The following is a 21,710-nucleotide window of genomic DNA, read 5'->3' on the forward strand; positions in this document are numbered from 1 at the left end:
TTTTTTTTCTAACTTAATTCGTCAAAAATATAAAGAATTAAACTTAAATTTAATTTCCATTTCCGGGCCTCCAGCGGAATAAAATACTGAGATTTTCGCCGCGTCACCGCCAACCACGGTGGCGCTGACGTAGTGTGGACTATCATTCAGCACACACCACCAGGGCCGTAGCCACCGATACGGTTGGTCAGGTTTAAACCTGACCACTCTTTGACAGACCACAATTTAATTGATTAGGTTTTGAATAGGAAAAAAGGCTAAATTTCCCTTGTATGCAGTTTAGACTCAACCTACTCCCTCTTGACGTAGCTCAGGAACCACAATCTTTGAATTTGGGGCGAACGGTTAATGATTGTTTACATCATTTTCTTCCTTTATCTGTAGGTTCATTCCTGGTAGTTTTAGTAGGCCTACTATTAGTATGCAACATTATTTTCTATAAATAAATATACTGTAAATATACATTTTTTAAGCACTTCTCTTAAATACATGTCAAGCACAGATCCAGAGATTTCCCTATCACACAGATGGGTTGCCATGGTAGGAGGTAGGTCATGGGGGGGTCATGAGAAGAGAGCTAGTTTGTTCTGTCCCTGGAAGACAAATTTTAAATATGGGTGGGGTGGTGGGGGAGTCTTCCTTCGAAAAGTTTTTGTTTTCTAGATGCAATTGAAATGCACTTTCGTGCATTATGAGACGTCTATTATTGAATACACTCTGAATTCATAGTTTTTCCCTACTTTACAATGGCCAATTAATAATTATGATGATGAGGAGGAGGAAGCTAGGTAATGACAGGCTCCTGTGCAAGATTAATTAACATGTCCTTTGATGTAAAGTGTCAAGGGAGGCCCGTAGTCTGGGTTACGCTTGGGAATTTAACAACATTATCATACAAAATAAAAAGAATACAAATATAATAAAAACATGTAAAAAACATCTACACTAAATCAAAATGCATATACACTGCCTGTCGGATCACAGTTTTAGTATTGCAGGGACTTTACAGTATAACCAATCCCTGTATTTCTGATAGACTGCTGATTAAATTGTAAAATATACTATATATAAAAGATTTTATATTCAGTACATTCTCAAATGTCATGTAAATCTCAAAAATTATGTTATATTTATGCCCCAAAGTGGGAAGTTTAACCTAATAATTTTGATAGATTTTATGTTGTTTGTTGAATGGTCTTTAAGGAATTATTACAGTCTAATGTGACCACAACATAGGGAAGTCTTCTCTTTTAACATTTAAACTTCTAAACTTTGAGTAGCTCAATATACATTTATATTTCCTGAAATCTTTAAGGATCCTTAAGTCTTTAAGGATTATTACAGTCTAATATGACCACAACACAGGGAAGTCTTCTCTTTTAACTTTTAAGCTTCTAAACTTTGCATAGCTCAATATACATTTATATTTTCTTAAATAATAAGGAAGTCTGCTCCTTAAATTAGCATTGATAGTACAGAGAATTTTGATTGACTGTCAACCTCAAATATCCAAATTTTAGGAAATTATGTTTTATGCATGCACAGACATGACAACTTTAACCTAATAACTTTGATATGTATATGTTTTATGTTGTTTAATAATAATATTACACTGTAATATGTTCACAAAACATGAAGAAGTCCACTTTGAAAATGTCTAGCATAATACAGCACAGAGATTTTCGATTGTTTATCAATATCATTATACTCATGTTAGATCCAAATTCTAAGACATTACGTTTTATGCATGCACTGATGAGGAAAGTTTAAACATAATAATTTTGATATGTACATGTTTTATGTTATGTGTTGATTGGTCTTAGTTAATAATATTACAGTTTAAAATTCATATTATGATAACAAATTGGTCATAATATAACTTATTTTTAGGAAGCAGAATAATACAATTTTTCAGCTGTATTGTACTCTGACCAAAACCAACTTGATTGGTGTGATTTTACTTCCACCAGGAAATTAATTAAATATGAAAATTAACAAAAAAAAAATCTCAATGGTACATTGCGAAGCTGGTTTAATTACAGTACCTTAATTAATAATCAGACAATGCAAACATGTATTGAATTTTTGTCTTTATTTTTGTCTTTGGTTGAGGTAAGTGGCATTTCTGACAGAATGAGTTGGAATTTCCCAGACCAGCAGACACTGCAATCACTTTATATTATTTGAAATATCATTTTGTCTCTCACCCTGACTTTTGCCATGGTAAACGGTGCGAAGGTCTGGATCCGCGTCTGCATGTATTGATTAAAAGTGTACCATAGCAAATTTATTTTCGTTCATAGGTCTAATCAGATTTTTGTCAATGTCAAAAGGCAAAATACTAAAATAACAACAATGCTGCAAGCTTTCTCTTGAATAAACCTGCCTGTTTCAAATTCAAAGTGTTTATTGTTTTGCTTCATCACAGCCCTGTGGTTAGTTTAAGACATTTGTTTTAAAAAAAATATTTTTAAACTACTGTATGTATTAGATTACTACTACAGAACATCATTAAAATTGGTGTATACAATGGAAAAATAGCAATTTTTTCCGAGGGCCTCCGGACCCTGAACCCCGACCAGCCCCCCCCCCCCGCTGTCCCACAGCCTCAGTGCTCGCAACTTGACCACTTCAATTCTCATGGCTATGGTCCTGATATATCTCATACATAGATTATAAGCATCTGATTAGTTAAGAAGCGGGCAATAGAAAGTACTATTCCCCTGAAGAAGTACTATTCCCCTGAAAAATAGTACTTTTTGTCCTGTTGTGTGATGTGCAACTCTAGGCCCCACGTTGTGCTGACGGTAAAGGGGACTGCAACCTCTACAACGAAAGAGATTGGCCCTTGACCGCGCCATGGATCAGCGAGTTCGTGGATGAAGAAGACTAGACTAGGCCTAACATTACTTCTTGATGAAGCCGATAGCAAAAGCACCAAAAGACAAATTCAATATTTCTTGTCAATATTCGACAAATTGCTAGATGATGAGTGCTGTTGAAATTGAGGAAAATGAGCAGAGAAGAGCTAGGCTAGACTAGACACTAATTGATTGCCTAGAGTAGTAGTAGTAGTAGTAGTGGTAGGCCTAGGCTAGGCTAGGAAGTAAGTACTTTTTTATGAGGCTTAAAAAACAAATATTGACTGCTCTAGATTCTGGGAAGGGTGAAATCTATTGCCCCTCGGTGATGTGTCTCCTCCACATCACCGAGGGGAAATTTCACCATTCCCCTCATGAGCAATCAATATTTGTACACTAGACAATAGAGATAGAAAAATATTACCTGACATTACTGATGATTGAGTCGAGGAAGAGCTGATGTTCATGTTTGAGTCCAGTGAGTTTATTGAGGGCGGGCTTGTATTCGTTGTCATCTGCTTCAACCAGTGGATTGTTCTTTGACAGTTTACAACATTTGTAAAGGCGGAAATTACGGTTCTTGGTATATACCCCTGCAATTTGGAAAATTGAAATGTGTAGTTTAAGCCCTAAAAACAAACCCCTTTAATTGTTAATTTTCTCTTAAAAACAATATATTGCGAAACAAGGATTAAATTGATGACATCACAATTGACTTATAATGCTGTGGCGGATTCAAGGGAGACCATCCGGCCCGACTCCCCCTCCCCGAAAAAAAAGAAAATTATATTCAAATTTAAGTCAGAGTGCCATTTCCAGCCATCTGAAAGTGCCATATATCATAAATTTTCTTACCTCAGCCCCAACCATCGTGGGACTGACGTAGTCTATCCTCTGCCTGAGAAAGCCCCTGCTCCCTGGCCCTCACTACTTTGAATTCCTGGATCTGCCACTGTAATGCATTGAAGTAAAATGGCCAATTACAGGATTAATAAATATAATACTCACCTTCATCAATGAAAAGAGCTTCTTTGCCATTGCTGTCTTTAACTAACAGATCAGTAAGTTGATCATTTTTTGCAAAATCATCTACTTTTGATTTCTTTGTAGTTGGTTCATCATTATCCTTGTTCTCAGTGTCGTCATTTTCACTTTGTTGTTGGATAACTTTTCTTATTTTGCAGCAGATGTGGTGAACAAAATTACCTATGCAATAAAAGAAATTATATCAAACCTATATAAAATGATGTCAAACCTGCTAAAAAGGGAGGCTCAGCCAGCGTTGGCTGACAGTTGGTCGACTGGTCATTTTAAGCATATGTCCACACTATTACTTTAATTCTCTGTACTCCACTATTGAAATGCACTATTAAAAAGATGTGTTTTCAATTCAGTTTTAAATTTATGCAATGTTTCTGCCGACCGAATGTTAAGAGGCAAATTGTTCCATAGGTTTGGTGTAGATGAAATAAAACTTTGGTCACCGTGAGAAGAATGAGCCATTAGAATAATTAATAAATGCCCATTTGACAACCGTACATTGGAACGAGGGTTAAAAGGAATTAGCATGTCTGATATGTAAACTGGTGCCAGGCCTTTACATGCTAGTATAGCGCCTTATGTTTAATCTTTTGTTTTATAGGTAGCCAGTGAAGTGATGTAAGTACTTTTTTTTCCTGTTTCTGTATGGCCTTGTGGATGATTGATTCTGTTAGCTCAAAATAATCATCAATGAATTACCTTGATGTAAATTATCTTTGAATGCAACATCAGTTAAATTGAAGATTAGGTGATGGCTGAATTTCTTCTCGGTACTTGCATCAAGAACAACTACTTGCTTAATGTTTGCCTGGACCTGGAATATTGAATGCAGCTTACTGCAAACAAACTGGAAAGAAAGAAAACTTTAGAATAGATAAAAAACAAAATATTTCATTCATTAAGATAACAAAGATGATGATGATGATGATTATGATAAATATGCTGATAATGATAATGTTAACAAAGGGATTTCTTCTTGAGTTGTAATGATGCGAAAGTATGTGTATAAATAAATATAACAATAAATGATTATACAAACAAGTATCAAATTAGCATAGTCAAATCCAATCTTGCATCCTGAAATCAATGTTTAAAAGTATTATTATTAAATTTGTGAATATAATGTTGATATGGGCTAATTTATATAAATCTTTCTGAGAAAACAAAAAAAAATATGATATACGATTTTTTTTTCTTCATGAACATAAAGTTTTTTCAATTTTATTTATGTCTTACGTTTTAATAATTGTAAGTATACTTATTTTAAAAAATTAATTCAACTGAATGATAAAAAAAACACAAATATAGATTGCAATGAAAAATTTTGATCAGAAATATAAGTTTCAAGTAAATTAATTATTAATAATCGTCATAGATGTGTATAAGAGACAGGTTTACCATCATGCTCAGGGTTCACTTCCTTGTCAAATTCCAGGTCAAAGTACAATTTGCAGGTAGCTCCTTCTGGAATGACCTCATAGAAACTGACAAACTTCTTATGATTCGCTGAGTGTTTTATGACATGCCAAAGTTGTGAATAAGACGTGACACAGAACTTTCGTTGACCTTTGAGCTCAGACTGATGGTTGTCAACCTCAAATGCAAACACATGAACATCCTGCAAAAAACAAAGAACTATAAAAATATAGTTATGAACACCCATTTATAATTTCCATTTTTTAAGGTAGCAGGTGCACCAACGGCCAAAAATAAAACCTTATATTGCAGTTGAAGTCTAATCCAAAATGACACTCAAAAATTGTTCGACTTAGATAAAATTCGACTTCGACAATTAATGGAAAACACAACAATTTGGCACGTAAAATGAGATCGACTTAGAAACTGTCTCTTATACACATCTAGATGTGTATAAGAGCATAGTCAAATCCAATCTTGTATCCTGAAATCAATGTTTAAAAGTATTATTATTAAATTTGTGAATATAATGTTGATATGGGCTCCTTTATATAAATCTTTCTGAGAAAAAAAAAAAAAAATATGATATACGATTTTTTTTTCTTCATGAACATAAAGTTTTTTCAATTTTATTTATGTCTTACGTTTTAATAATTGTAAGTATATTTATTTTGAAAAATTAATCCAACTGAATGATTAAAAAAAAACACAAATATAGATTGCAATGAAAAATTTTGATCAGAAATGTATATAGTACAGAATTCTAAAAACGAATATGTACCGTAAAGTAGAGCATAAAGTAGTAGTTAGTTTGTTTTTGTTTTTTTCTTCGTCAATTTTAAATGTTACATATGTTACATATTGAATGTACATACAATATGTTACATATTGAATGTACATACAATATGTTACATATTGACTGTATTCAATTGAAATTATAAGTATATGCCGAAAAGGGAAAAAAAAAACAAATTAATTATAAAAGCAGCAACAAGTAAATGTCACTCAATGATTCAGCAGCTCTATAATAATTAATTCAAGAAAACTTATTACTGTACCATGCTATACTGTAATAATAATAACAGATCATGGAGTGAGGTTTTGCCCTTCCTAACGTGTTATCATACTGAATACTAATTCATTATGTTCTCAAATACTAGTGGAAAAAAAAGGCACCAGGCTAGTTATCTGTAAGGTTTTGGGTTCGATTCCCACCTGAAGCACTAGTGAATTTTTTTTTTTTGCAAGCATTTGGGAACGTATTGAATATTAGGTACGATAACACGTCAGGTAGTGCAAGACATAACTCCATGATGTTTTCGACTCAAACTCACATCAATATAATACAGTAACAGATTATGCCCAAACCTTGCATTGGGATTTTATAGCCAGTGCCTCATTTGAAGATTTAAACCAAGTACTTGGGACATAATACAAAACTTTCCTACAGATTTCTTCATTAGGATCCTTTGGACTTTAATCCAAAACATAAAAAACATGCTTCTATGCCTTCCCCAATATATTTTAGTAGTTATACAAAAAGGTAAGACTTTCTTATTATTTGTTTAGCGAACCTGCTGTCCGCCAAAAATGATTTCGATTAAAAATAAAATTTTATTTTCGGCTAATTAGGGCACCCACCACCACAAAAAAATGGAAATTTCAGAAAAAAAAAAGGATTTTTATTTTTTTTATTACGCCCGAAATCGCCATTTGGATGTTTTTGGTAGAATGATTTGCTAAATAAGAAAATATTTTATTTCTATTTCTTTTCTAACCTCCTCTGACGAACTTTAAAAAAATCAGTTCGCGAAACAAGGTATAAAAAAAAGTCTCGCCTAAAGAAGATTAGCCATAACTTGCTGCATCATTGTGCTGAATCGCGTATAGGCATGGTTCCTGACCACTGTAGGTATGGTAGAGTCACTTGTAGATTCATTTCAGATCATTTTACAATAATATGGTCTGAAATTATCCCAAGCATAGAGGTAATGGTGAAATCTTTCAAGAGATGCAATGGATTCTTTCAAGAGCCCACGAGGCAGATGGGTACACAGGACCTTTTGCAAAAAAAACCTTTCTATTTTCTGGCATTAATTTAACCAGGTTTTTTAGAATGCTTTCTTTTTTTTTTGTCTTCCTAGGTTCCCCTTGCTTTCTGTTTTTTCATAAATTTGTTTTAGTTTAAGAGGTTTTCCATGACTTTCTTTTTAAAAAAATTCTCCTTTATACATTGTATGATGGGATAATCCTTCTATTTAATTGACGTATATCCTCTGGTAAAAATCACTTCTTTTACATTTGCAAGTACAGTAATGGCTTCTTTTTGTACTTGGCATTGCTCATACAATTATCATAGTTGCTGAAAACTAAAGTTTATTGGTTCAGCTTTGCCGCACACTTTTATTACAGATTCAAAATCCACTGCATCAAAAATCTGTCCACGTCTTTTCATATTCTTTTTCCACCTTGGCGTTGAAGCTGTCGCAAGACAAAAAAGTGTGCATAGGCTCTTACTTTAGAGTGATCTCCTTTAAACAATTATCCACCCATACCGTTTACTTTTGTCCCATATTTCTGAATGCAATTTTTAAAAATATATATGTACTAGCAACATCACTGGCATTTCTGCTATCACTCTTGTTCAAAGGCTTAGCCAACGAGCCGTCCGGCCGTCTTTTTGACGGCCAACAATTATTTAGGACTGCCACTTTTACCGTGACGGCTTGGATGGCTTGGCCTACTCAGCTCGGCCTAGTTGGGCCTGGTTTACCTTTAGCAAATTCTTTATATTCTTTGAATCTATCAAATGTTGCAGTAAACTAAAGCATATTTTGGACGGCCTATTTCGTTTCTCTGGCTAAACCCGTGCTCTTGTTCCACGTGATTCCTACTGGCTAACCTATTGGTGCAAAGGTTGTGTGGAATTACAGGTCTCCTTGTAAATACACAAGCCTTAATTCCCTTCATCCTTGGAAGCATACTGTAATTACTTTTTCCAGGAAGATTTTTGTTTTGAAGGGGTGGGGGGAGAGGGCGGCTTCCAAATAAACGTAAATTTAGACAAATAAATATGCCAATGCTTTCTTATAATTATTACATTCACATTTCAACAAGAATATTTACCTTTATAAGAGTCTGCACCATCTGTTTACCATCATGCTCAGGGTTCACTTCCTTGTCAAATTCCAGGTCAAAGTACAATTTGCAGGTAGCTCCTTCTGGAATGACCTCATAGAAACTGACAAACTTCTTATGATTCGCTGAGTGTTTTATGACATGCCAAAGTTGTGAATAAGACGTGACACAGAACTTTCGTTGACCTTTGAGCTCAGACTGATGGTTGTCAACCTCAAATGCAAACACATGAACATCCTGCAAAAAACAAAGAACTATAAAAATATAGTTATGAACACCCATTTATAATTTCCATTTTTTAAGGTAGCAGGTGCACCAACGGCCAAAAATAAAACCTTATATTGCAGTTGAAGTCTAATCCAAAATGACACTCAAAAATTGTTCGACTTAGATAAAATTCGACTTCGACAATTAATGGAAAACACAACAATTTGGCACGTAAAATGAGATCGACTTAGAAATTATTGGAGTTGGGCAAATTCAACTTAGGCAAGTTTAACTATATTTGAAATCATCAATATTGGCAGGAACGAGTTCACAAAATAAGGTACAAAATATAACTTTGCCTTTTCAGATTGAGTCATGGGGTTATCCCTAATACAGTTACTGTACTAAAAATAGCCAGATGAAATTCCTACAAGAAATATGATGTTCTGATGGCAAGGCGTCCAAACTGCCTGAAAAGGCGCTGGTTCAAATAACACAGTCCTCCTTTTTCTCAGTTCCACTTATCTACAATATGAATTAATGGAAAAGAAAAGAAAAGCAACACTGACCTCTTGATGGCTGGCTACATATTCAAACGCTTGCTTCTGACGAAAAAATGTTAACCACAGGGGGACTGGATCAAGCAGTCTAAAATAAGTAAAAAGTGCAGTAATAACTACAAACTCAATATTACATATATGACAACATAACAATACAAATAATGTGTATTTTAGCAGGGCAAAACAAACATGTACCAAAATATACTTTTTATATCTAAAAATTATTTTCAATATCAACTTATAAAAATTCTAAAATTAAATACATCATGTCTGAGTTAAAATCTGAAAATAAGACAAACATGAAAACAATGCTCATTTAAAAGAATGAAATAAGTTATCCACATTTTAAAACATACTTCAAACTATTCTATTCTATTTATTTATTTTATTTTTATTCTATTACAAACATTCTTTTAAATGGCAAGGTGCTTATCTTTTTAATGGTTTAAGTGATACTATCAAATCTTCAAAACATTTTTGTAATAGTATTTTTATCTGCATTTTTTTACTTTGAAGTTTTTTAGTCTTTGTATTTCATTTCAAACTTTGTTCCCAAGTCTCCAAGGGAAACCATTTATTTGGGCCACTCTGGTTAAATATTGTAAATATATATAAATAAATAAATAATTTAAACAATCAATTTTTTACTAATTTAAATACATTTTTAGTATAACAACATTCTTAAATTATAATAATTGAGAATTTATATAGTGCAAATTAAAAAACAATTTAGACGGAAAATTATGTTTCCTTAAAAAATAATGTTTTGATGTTGTATGTATTACAGAATATTGCTTAAGATGTAATAATAGAGAGTTCCAGATAGTAGTAGCTGCAAATGCGAAAGATCTGATACCGATAGTTTTTAAGTTGACAGAAGGCATTGGTGAGAGGATCAAAGGGCACGAGAAGGTATATTTAGGAAGGAGCTCAAAAAGGTAGGATGGTTGTGCAATGCCATTTAAGTGTCTATAATGAATATGGGAAGAGTCTATTTACAGAACTGTCAATTGGTGAGGAAACTTTTTTTTCAATTGTTCCAGTTTTAGGGTAAAGTACTTAAGTACTGTATACAAATTATGCAATTCAAATATTTCTATTTTTATTTTTCAAGCTTATTAGGTCACCACAGACATATATGCACTTCCCCACCTCCACTGTCACCACCACTGCTATATTCAATGCTGTATTGTGCTCACTGCAATTTTGAAATACACGTATTGTTAATCATAATCCACATGTGTGATACAATTTGTAATGTGTGTGTAATAATTCATATTTCTTCTATTATTATATATCATCTTTGGAATCAATTAACCATTTACACATATTTATTCAGTCCGTAAATTTAGTTTTATTCAATAATGTCTTTTGAAAAATTAAGTGACTATTTTAATATATTAAATATTTGTTGTTTACTTTATTCCTCCCACGCGAGTTTAGTTTCTAGTAAATTAATTATTAATAATCGTCATCCTTATCTTTTAACATTTAAACATTTAAAATCTAAAACTGACTCTTCGAAATTCAATCCCAATTGAGATTGTGGAATAACCTCCATCCTGATATCCGAAATTATTTCATTATATCTTTTAATTTTGATTTGTTCAAATGCAAGTTAAAAAAATATGTTAATGATTTTTAATTGTTTTATATTGTTTATCATTATTATTATTCCATTATTATTATTATTATTATTATTATTTATTTTATTATTATTATTATAATTATTATTATTATCCATATATTTTTTTTTTCTGGGAGCAGCACATCTCTAAGATGACAGTGGTTCCGCTTTTTCTACTCCCTGGCTCACCTGATTTTTCTTTGTTTGTGAATTTCTGACTTTTTTTTGTTTTTGTAATGTTTTATATTGTTAATTGTTTTGCCAGAATGAATAAAATAAAAAATAAATAAATAAAATAAAGAATCCTCTTTTGCATACTGAAGTTTTTCAGTCTTGAATTTCTTCATTTGGTGTCTTTGATCCTTTTTGAAATAGAGGGGTTTGGCGATGATTGTTTACAGGCTGTCACGTGACTTAACTTGGGTATACATGAAAAATATTACAGTGCGATAACATAGGAAAAGTTATGTTATGGTTGCGAAAACAACCACCCACTGTTAACTTGCGGAGTAAATGGCTAGGAAAGGCAATACGATTGTTCTAAATAGTTAGTTATTAACAAGATATTTTATTGTTGACTGTAACTGAAGATTATGCTATCGAGTACCTGCTTATTAAAGATAAAATAATTGCTATGTTTAATATTATTAAGAATGTTTGAACTAGCATTAGAGTTGGTAATAATCATTTTACCAGAACCAAGAGAACTGATTTGCTATGGAGCCAGCTAGATTATTTTGATACTGCTTCCTGTGTACGAGGACATTGCAGGTGCGAATACTGGTTAATCCTTTGTTAATGCTTTATACTTTTATCATTTGTATACTTCTAATGATTATGTAATCTGAGTAATAATTGAAATGCTTTAGATTTTGATTTATATGTATTATTGATACAATGATGAGTGAGTTACGATCGAGATATAGAGAATATTAATGTAATGCCTCATACTAAGTTAACCTTGAGAAGTAGTAGTTTGCCTTTATATTACCAAGTACGAGAAGCATTGTTGAGGTTGATATTTACCACAAGATTGATACTTGTAAATGATAACACTGAGACAGTATTGAGTACTGTAAATGATTGTTTATTTTGATATTTTACATGGAGACAACTACTGTAACTAATCAAGAGATCATGTCAATGATTATTTGAGTTAAAGCATACGAAATATGGTGTAATGTTGTATTGATCATTCCCTCTTTTACTTTGTATTGCAAACTTTTGTTCATTTAGTTTACTTCAAGTTGCGTTCTTAATAAACGTCTAAACAACGTATCCTGTCTTTGGCATTTCCCTCGACTATTTGTGACTCACGACATTATACTGGTAGTACTGTAGTATAATATTTGATTTTTTTTAAACAGTTTAAAAATAAAACATATTCTCAAATAGGCCTACTGAGCTCACCTCGGCTTATATGTCGGCAAAAGGGGGAATTGCTTGTAGTCATTTTCAACTTTTTGCAGCGTCTTCAACTTCTTTAGCCATTTAATTTGCCTCCTGCAAAAGATGATAAACTTTGCACAAATAATTTTAAATAATAATTATAATTAACTCCTTTAATTAAAATCCCTTCCAACTACACTTCTAATTTTGATACTGCTATTAACAGCCAAATATTTTGACAACTTTGTCTATTTTTTGCCATATGAATTTTTCGGCATATGAGATCTGTATTTACAGATATACAGTTAAACTTGACTAAAGTCAAATAATTTTTAAGTCGATCTTATTTTACATGCCAAATTCTTGTGTTTTCCATTAAATAGCAATCTGAATTCAAATTTTATCTAAGTCGAACAATATTTCAATGGCATTTTGGATTTAACAAGTTAAACTGTAATTTATACTTTTCCATCATTTTTGTTTGTTTTTTTAAGAGATCTAAAAATACAAATATTCCTGTATGCATTGAAATAGTCTTTTGTCATTTTATTCTTTGGAAAATAGACAACCTTTTATACACTCAAAACACTGATATACTTATTAAATATCATAACTCCGAGTCCTATAATTTAATTTAAAGAAAATTTAATGCAAATAAAACAAATATTATTGGCATGATGTGGAATGAACTTCCAAAGAGCTAAATCCATGTCGCTTGGGTTTTCCCAGAGTTGTTTCAGCATCCTTACCAAAGGTCGTTTTGGGCACAAAAATGCTGAAACGACCTACCGCAGGCTGAATCGGCTTCCTGGTCAAAAGGGCAATAAACCAAAATGGCAATAAGTCAAAACGACAATGACCAAAACGGCAAAAAACCAAAACGGCAACACTTTTTGACCAGAACGGCAATGGACCAAAACGGCAATAAGTCAAAACAGCAAGAGCAAAACGGCAATAAACCAAAATGGTCTATGATAGTTTTCTTTAAAAATTAAAACATATTTTCAATGTGGCCCTTATAAAACAAAAGTGTACATGTGATTAATACGGTAAAACTGAGGCTTAATTGTCATAAGTAAAAAATGCGAAAGAACGACGACAACAACAACAAAAATAATAATATAATATAATATATAACAAGCAAATTCAATAATAAAAAGATTGAGGGAAACACAATATAAAAACATAAACATTTATATAATAAAACTTTCAAATACAGACAAAATCAGGCTAAACAATTTATGTCATAAAAGTAAAAAATGCGAAATAATAATAATAAATAACACTTTAAAATATAGACAAAATGAAGCATCTAAATAATTCGTCATACAGATTTAGATGTAAATGTAGGCCTAGATGTGTAAAAAAAAAAAGAAAGAAAAACTGCAATTAAACATTAAAACATTCAAAGCAGGAAAAAGAGCCCATGGCAATATTTGATTTGCCTACCGAGACAATTTCAAATCAATACGATTCAGAAAATTATAAACTGCGGTCCACGCCCAGTGGCTCTCCCTAAACTTGGCATTGATTTCGCTCCTTTGTCATTTTGGTACTTGTCATTGCTGTTTTGGTTTATTATAGCCGTTTTGACCTGCTACCCCGAATCAATCGACTCAGGGCTCAAACGACCCCAACAACCACTGCTAAACCCTGAACTTGGGTGTGTTAACTCAATCTAATGCCTTCCTATACCTACACTAGGCCTAGTACCAACTTACTAAATACTGGCCCTAACTAGAGATAGGCTTGGCCCTGGAGGAAAAGACTAGGCCTAGCCCCAAACTTAATTAGTTAGGTTAGCCTAGGCTTACCCTAACCTAGAGGCCTAGGCCTACACTAGGCCTAGCTAGATAGAATAGCTAGGTAAGGTAAGACAGATAAGCCTTCCTAGCACATAACTGAGTTAAAGTAATTTAGTTTAGTCATTTAACTCAACCTTTCCCTTAACTCCGCAATACTAAGCGAATTATATTTATCCATATATTCGATCAAAAAAAGAACATTTTTCTTCATAGCTGGGCTATCCCATTTTAAATTCGCGGGGTTTTGGGTTTGTGTTTCTATTTCCTTTGCTAAAGGCACGACCACACTTTGAAACTTGCAGTTGTATTTCTTATCTTATTGTTTGGCTAGCACGTGTGAATAGCTCGTAGATTGATGTGTTGATAGAGGGCGTTGAATGTTTGTTTTTTTTTATCGGCGAAAGTGCGGAGAACACGTTACGAAATGTTATTATTGCTTTATTATTTTTCTGTTGTTCTGCTGGTAAAATGATAAGAAGTGTCAAATTTTAAAATAAGCCTGAAGTACAATATTTTATCGAGTGATTATAGGATTTGAAGAATTTTAGAAGTACTAAGTGACTTAGGCTTGGCCTCCTCAGGATCCTGGCCAGCAGCCAGGGAGGACGTTCCCGGCCCGGGTCGCGATTCATGTACCCCTTTGCTTACCCTGCTCTGCCGCTTCTCTGTCTAGGCCTAGGCTCTAGCCTACATTTCTTTCTGCCCAAAACACAGACAGACCTTCAGACAAGTATACACGAATGAAGTGCAACGCGTGGAATTATTAACTAATTATATTTTGGAGTTACTTTTAATAATAACTTTAATTATATTATCAAATTTAATATTATAATTATTTTCACTTGTGAAAGACAGGCTCCAGAAGAAAACAGTTTTTTGATAGGCTGTACAACTGATTTTTCTAAGACAGAAAAAGCATATTTGACGGAAAACTCGGTATTAACTGTTGTTAATGAGATACAGATTTTTCAATATTTAAAAACTGGGGGGGGGGAGATGGGGTGTACCTACCATTTTTTCCACCTTTTCCCTAGTAGTTTTTAAATATTAAAAACCTGTATATTAACTGTTCCCAAGTTTTTCGTCAAATGTGCTTTTTTAGAAAATCTGTTGTACAACATATCAAAATTTTGTTGTCCTTTGGAGCCTGGCTTTAAAAATAAATAACTTAAAATATTATTTAATTAAAATTTATAAAAATATTATGGCAGTTTATCCACAGGTTGTCTTTATGTTTTTAACAGATCACTTATTTTTTTTGTACTCTACCCTCAGATCTTTCCACAATGAGTGACCAGAAGCCACAGAGCAGTAGCCCCGCACCGCAAGGCAGTAGTCTACCTCGAGGTTTGCTCAGTCGGCGCGGAAAAGTAACACCAAATGCACGGTTGCCATCACTACGCCCCCAGAGAGACCTGACACTTGGTGGTGTCCAAAAGGTCAGTTTAAACCAATGGTTTATTTTCTGAAATTAAACCCTATAAATATGTTGGTTTTTTTCCTGGAGCAGATTTAGGGAGTTTCCCCTCTTTTGCCCATACAGTATCAGTAACAGCATATACTGAATCATGCCATATTTGGATACTTATTTATCTGTATATACTTATATTGCATCGGGGTCTACAGTTTATAAAACTGGTGCCACTTGTTTAAAATATACTGGATCCGGCCCTGTTTATTTTAGTTAAGCTATGTATGATGTGGTGTACTTTAATTTTGAAGAGAACTCTGAACTTAACAACTATCTGATTAAAACAAGAAAATGAATGAAATGTATTTTGATATACAGTTAAAACAACTGTATTGACATTTTATAGAAAACATTCAAGCCAAACATTCCATCAAGGAAGGAAAAAAGCAAGGAGTAAGTTTATTCTACGTTGTTCTTTCCATGATCTTTCTTAGGGCGCAATCAGAAACAACACAAAATACATACCATAGTAATCCACATGATTATGCAACCTTTAGAGTAGTTTACTGTAAAGTAATGTGCTGGAGAATTACATGGAAAATGCTCAGGTTTGTTTGACAATTATAGAATTCCTTTGATGTCCTTTTTATTAAAAAATCAAACACAAAAGATCAAAGGGCATGCACTCACACATTACTGTTAAACCATTCAGACCAAATCAAACAATATTTGATAACGCATGCCTGACCATAGACATTCGATCAAACAAATTGTATGTCTTTTTATGCAGATTCTTAATCAGGGAGTTTTCTATAGTTCTTCCCGAATCTTCTTTTTGAGCGAGTTCTCTCCTAGCATAAACAAGCCATTAAAAAAAAAAGGTTAATGAAATTACAGTTTACATGCTAGTAGACACCCCCACCCCCACCCTCACCTCACAAGAGCTCTTTCCTGGACCCGACTAGGTTGCCTTATACCCCGCTAGGATGCCTACCGCCCCCCTGGACCTTATTAGAATCCTCCCCTACTTACAGAATTTTTGTATTGGGGTATGGAGCATGCTTAAAGTTGGTCAATGCTGTAATTATAAAGTTTTGTCCCAACTACCAAATTTTATTTGACAAAATATGGTCATGATCAGATCACATCATGACCATATATAGGCACATCATCGAGTATACAACTGTTTTTTGTCAGGGAAAATTTGATAGTGTGGACAGAGTATTAGACATGTCTGATCAAACATTGTATTTTGAAGTCTGACAGACAAAAATCTGATAATATAATAATCCATTGACAGACCCTTGAATGAAGAGAGTAGTGAGAATTCATCAAGAGGTCAGTCTGCAAAGAAAGATCACCACAGGAGAAACAAGGATAGACCACATGGCAGGGACAGAGTCCGACAAGAAGCAGTTCAGAGTCACTCTTCTATATTTGAAGAAGGACCTGCAGATGCCATGAGGAGAAAATGTAAGGAATGCATCAGAGAAAAAAAAGTAGTTATTAGAAATTTTATTGTAACATTGTCTAGAAGATTTTGAAGATTGATAATTTTGTCATTGATAATAAATAAAATGCAAGATATAGCAATGTTTGACATTTGTGGGCGAGACTGCTTGAATTTTACCACCTCAGGCACTGTTCCTCTTATTTACTGAAGAGCCCTATGTCTCCTACAGTTCACAGGTGTCTCCCTGGATTTGAGACCGCCTTCCCACACTCCAGCAAGAAAACAAAAAATATCCTTGAAACTAACCCATCTCCCACAAATTCATTATAGTTAAACTTGCCTAAGTCAACTTTGCTGTAAGTCAAATTTTATCTGAGTCGAACAATATTTCAATGCCATTTAAGATTGGACTTAAAGGCAAGTTTAACTGTATATTCAAAATTTTTTGCTCTGTATTATCAAATTGTCTCCCATAAGTCAGCAATTGATACATATTACTTTAATCATGTGGGAAATAATATACTGAAGAGCTCATTTAACTAAATTTCCTGGAAGAGACTTCTTCCAGATTAGGACCTTAGGATTGATTATTTGTAATGTCACATTCTTGCCGATGTGCCAATAAAACAACCAAATAATTTGTTTTTAATGATTTATTATTTTGTTTAATGTAATATTTGATTTTTATAGGGGGAGGAGGAGGTGGTGGTGGTGGTGGAGGAGGTGGAGGGGAAAGAAGAGTTATCAAAAAGGAACGAGATGAAGAATCAGATGCGAAAATGATGCGAGAACTCATGAGAGATGATGTAAGCATTCCATATACAGCCTCCCTCCAAGTAAAGACGACTTTTGGGACCGGGGTTTCATTTCATTTCATTTCTTTAGGCATGAGCACCAAGCATATGCCAATAAGTGAACTTATCACTGTCCTACGTGGCATATCCAATTAACAGCATGGTCTTTAGCATCTTTGGTTTCTAATAGAGGGTTTCGGCGATGTTTTTTTACAGCCGGTCACATGACTTAAATTGGGTATACATGCAGAAAAACATTACAGTGCAAAAGTATAGGAAAAGATAATGTTATAGAAAACAACCACCTACTGTTAAGGTGAGAGATAAATGGCTAGGAAAGGCAATACCATTATTCAAAATAGTGTTTTGTGTACTTATCCTAGCATTCTCCAAGGATTGTACACTTTGAAATTTAAGTGATCCTTCATAAACCTTAGCTAACCCTAACATTGCAGCACAGTTCGTGGGTCAAAGACCATCATGCATAACTAACATAGATGTGCAGGGGCCTAGGCCTAACATTTGTCGAAAAATCTCAATGTTCGCGGCCAGTGTCCTTTACAGTATTAGCAAACTATTAAGGCAGAATTGTCAAGTTTAATTTCCAATCAATTTGGTATAGTTTACTAGGAATTATGATGATCTTTACAGCAATAAACAAGGGACAGCCGCAGTAGCAATCTATGTAAAACAGCACTGTGCCAGTCGATTGTTTATATCCAACACCCAAGTTAGGTCATGTGACGTCCATTGCCAAACCCCTCTATTAGAATAATAAAGATAAAAGACATTTGTTAATTTGGGACCACGAAAGTGGTCTTCACTTGCAGAGGTCTTTAATCTATACATTTTTAGTCTACATTCGTTTGTCTATTGTAATTCATTACTATCATATACTACATTTTAATCCATTTATTGAAATATAAATATGTTATTTTTTAGTTTCTTGATGAAGATGAAAAGACAGAAAAGTCCAAATATAGCCCAATTCAGCTTCCTCTGAAATCCAAGAAAAGAACAGTTAAAAAGGAAGTAAAGGTTGAGGAAGCAGAGATACCACAACAAATGGATGTTGATATAGGTGAGAAATATATTTTAATATTTTAAAACAGTGCCCCTGCTTGCATTTGTTCACTTATCGCTAGGCAACAATATTGCCATAATTATAATCTCCAACTTTTTCCTCTTTCCTCGGTTTAAGAAAGAAGGGAATAGGGCCTTTTCGATTGCTTCAAATTTTTGCTTTTTCCTATTGTGTACTCAGACTATAATTTCTTAACATATTTGACCTTTCTGGGTCAATCAAATTTAACAACTGACCAATCAAAACAAGGCCAGTAATACATGTTTACACTATATTTTTCTGACATCTTAACAACAACTTCAAAGGGGTGGAGCTTAGCCAGACAGGTCTACTCAATACATATGTTAAACAATGCATGCAAATTATAAAGAAATATAATAACTGTAGAAGCATAAAATACTTGTTTTATGCACTGTATAATAGTTATTGTGCAATTTATTCATGAAATTTTTTTGATTCCATGTTTTGGATTTCAAATTTTTTTTCGCAGTTTGCAATCAATTAATTTATTTTCTTGATAATAGTTATTAAAAAAGAAAAGGAGGATGATGAAATTGTTGCCATGGATGGCATTAAACAGGAGAAGCAAGATGATGAATTTGATGGTATGGAAGGGATCGAAACAATCGCACAAAAACCAGCCCCTAAAGTTAAGTCACGTTTAACGACTGATAAACCCAAGTTAGAAATCACAGCGGGCTCAATATTTTCAAACACTAAGCAACTGGACGGAGAGTTACTGTTCTTCCAACTTCCAGACTCACTCCCTGGAAATTCTGAATCGGAAATAAGTAAAGTTCATGTGAAAAAAGAAGGAGATGCAAACAGTAAGCAATCAGAGGTGAGATTTATTTTGTAATGTGTTTTATTTTACAGGAAGTAATGAATAATGAAAATTACTTGATAAACTATCTTTACTGTTTTTTTTTTTTTGTTTTTTTGTTTTTAAGGCCAATGAAAATGTTAAAGACAACAACTGCCATCTAAAACATCTCCCTGAAGGATTTATAGGAAAACTTCAAGTTCTTAAGTCTGGACGAACACGACTACTCTTAGGAAATGTTAGCCTTGATGTCTCTATGGGGGCGCCATGTGGGTTTTTACAGGTAAATACAAACGAAAGAAACATAACCTGACATAATAATTTTGTTATAGTTGTGGTATTATGCATTATTTTTGTTATAGTTGTGGTATTATGCATTATTTGCATAATTTTGTTATAGTTGTGGTATTATGCATTATTTCACTGGGCCCTCTGGGAGAACAGTAACTTTTTACTGAAGAGGTAACCCAGTATAAAGAATAAATAAATATTACAATGAGATAAGTCAAGTTACATATCAAGAAATAATAGTAAACATTTTTTTTTTGTTATTCCAGGATCTTGTTTCAGTGCATTTAAATGAAGAAAAAACAGGGAATATGAATTGTTTAGGACAAGTTAAGCATCGAATTGTCTGCTCTCCGGATTTTGAAAGCTTACTTTCTCTTGGAACATAACATTTGTTAAATTTGTGTGAATAATAAAGTAACATAGAGACATATTTATATATATAGTGTAATATGTGCCTTGTGTCACTGTTGATGAATGTATTCCATAAGAAAATAAAATTGTTGGATTCAGACTGTTAGGTTGTATGCAATGGGGTTACCAGCAAGATGTCCAGGGGGAAACAGGACCCCATCAGGAAACCATAGACACCCCCCCCCCCAATTAAGGAAGAAGCCAACTGCAGTTGAACTTGCCTAAGTCAAATCCAAATTGCCATTGAAATATTGTTTGACTTAGATAAAATTTACTTACAGATTGTTAATAAAAGGAAAACACAACAATTTGGCATGTAAAATAAGATCGACTTACGCACAGTCGACTTAGCAAGTTTAACTGTATTTTTGGTAGGAGCAATTAGGTGTAGCAGGTCGGGGATTCAATCTTTTGTTGTGATTTTGCTCTTGAGCAAAGCACATTATCTGCATTGCTTAACTGCCCACCTGGGAGTATAAGTGGGTACCTCGTGGGGTTTTCCAGCTCCTGCGCTGAATACAGAAGAAGCAACAATTAAGCATGTGGACACCGTAATCAGCAAAAAATCACTTTGTATCTTTCAAAGAAAGGTACTACATGAATATTCAAATTGTAGGCATCAGGAAGTGCTTACCCTCATAATTTGCTCTAAACATGGTGGGACTGAAGTGAAATTGGACCCCTTCTGACCTCTTGGTTGGGAGTCAGAAGCTATAATAGCCATCATGAAATCTTTTGCTATATGTATACAAATACAGCTAATATATATCATACTTCAGAAACACAAAAGCAGGTCAAATTAAATTATTTCATAAGAAAGATGATTATTTAGTGTTCATTTTTGTGTCCTTCTATAAGGCATTCTACCATGGACCTATACATGATTCTACATGTTAGTGTACATAGCAACAGTGGCGGCGCCAGCATCTGAAATCTTGGGTGGGGGAGGGGTGCAGTGATAGGAAAGATGAAATTTTTGGGCGGAGGGGAGTGGGAAAAATGTTTTCCCATAGCAGACCGGAGATACAATTTAAGATACCCCCCCCCCCCCCTTAGCGCCAAAGAACATAAATAGAATGAACATGAATAGAATGAGCTCTTCGCGTAGTTTGCATTAAATTTGAGGGAACATCCGCCCTCTCTAAAATGTAGGAAAATTATTTAATGGAGTGGAGATACTAACGAAAACAAACGAACCAGAAAGTTATCCAACCAATGCAATCAAACCATAGAGATATAATAAGAATGTTTAATAGCTCTATATCAAAGATACTAGAAATACAAGATAGAGTTCTCGCATTGTAAAAATGAGGCGGAAGTCGTGCCCAACGTAGGCGGCGCCCTTCTTTTTAACCATGCAAGTTTCCTATACTTCGTGCCCAACGATGTGTATAAGAGA

At 33.7% G+C, this 21,710-nt stretch overlaps 2 protein-coding genes across 8 annotated transcripts in view; one reads left to right on the forward strand and one right to left on the reverse strand.

The window, feature by feature from the left end:
* LOC117121298 (DNA-directed primase/polymerase protein-like) overlaps positions 1–14,336 on the reverse strand; it is a 21,854-nt gene extending 7,518 nt beyond the window's left edge. For 2 of the 3 annotated variants that reach the window (XM_033266435.1, XM_033266436.1), the window contains exons 1-7: positions 14,179–14,335; positions 12,261–12,353; positions 9,237–9,311; positions 8,445–8,697; positions 4,602–4,749; positions 3,870–4,067; positions 3,286–3,454 (exon numbers count right to left, since the gene is read on the reverse strand). In XM_033266435.1, coding sequence (XP_033122326.1) covers positions 3,286–3,454; positions 3,870–4,067; positions 4,602–4,749; positions 8,445–8,697; positions 9,237–9,311; positions 12,261–12,353; positions 14,179–14,255 — 1,013 coding nt within the window. In that variant the 5' untranslated portion in view covers positions 14,256–14,335. Of the gene's footprint in view, positions 1–3,285; positions 3,455–3,869; positions 4,068–4,601; positions 4,750–8,444; positions 8,698–9,232; positions 9,312–12,260; positions 12,354–14,178 lie in introns of all 3 variants that reach the window. The other variant, XM_033266437.1, reaches the window with a different exon arrangement.
* Positions 14,337–14,343: 7 nt separating this feature from the next.
* LOC117121300 (DNA-directed RNA polymerase III subunit RPC4-like) lies at positions 14,344–20,411 on the forward strand. Of its 5 annotated transcripts, none has more exons than XM_033266439.1 (9): positions 14,344–14,470; positions 15,320–15,483; positions 15,862–15,908; positions 16,756–16,928; positions 17,599–17,714; positions 18,645–18,783; positions 19,311–19,627; positions 19,737–19,892; positions 20,167–20,411. In XM_033266439.1, the coding sequence occupies exons 1-9, from the start codon at positions 14,422–14,424 to the stop codon at positions 20,284–20,286; spliced, it is 1,281 nt and encodes a 426-aa protein (XP_033122330.1). In that variant the 5' UTR covers positions 14,344–14,421; the 3' UTR covers positions 20,287–20,411. The 5 variants fall into 5 exon arrangements, with proteins under 5 accessions (XP_033122330.1, XP_033122332.1, XP_033122331.1 ...); XM_033266441.1 differs by having other exon boundaries at positions 14,381–14,507; positions 20,167–20,338; XM_033266440.1 differs by having other exon boundaries at positions 14,406–14,524; positions 20,167–20,338.
* Positions 20,412–21,710: the final 1,299 nt, after the last annotated feature.

This window comes from Anneissia japonica, unplaced genomic scaffold, assembly GCF_011630105.1.
Source record: "Anneissia japonica isolate Jap-2015-1 unplaced genomic scaffold, ASM1163010v1 scaffold131_len961581_cov171, whole genome shotgun sequence".
Lineage (NCBI taxonomy): Eukaryota > Metazoa > Echinodermata > Crinoidea > Comatulida > Comatulidae > Anneissia > Anneissia japonica.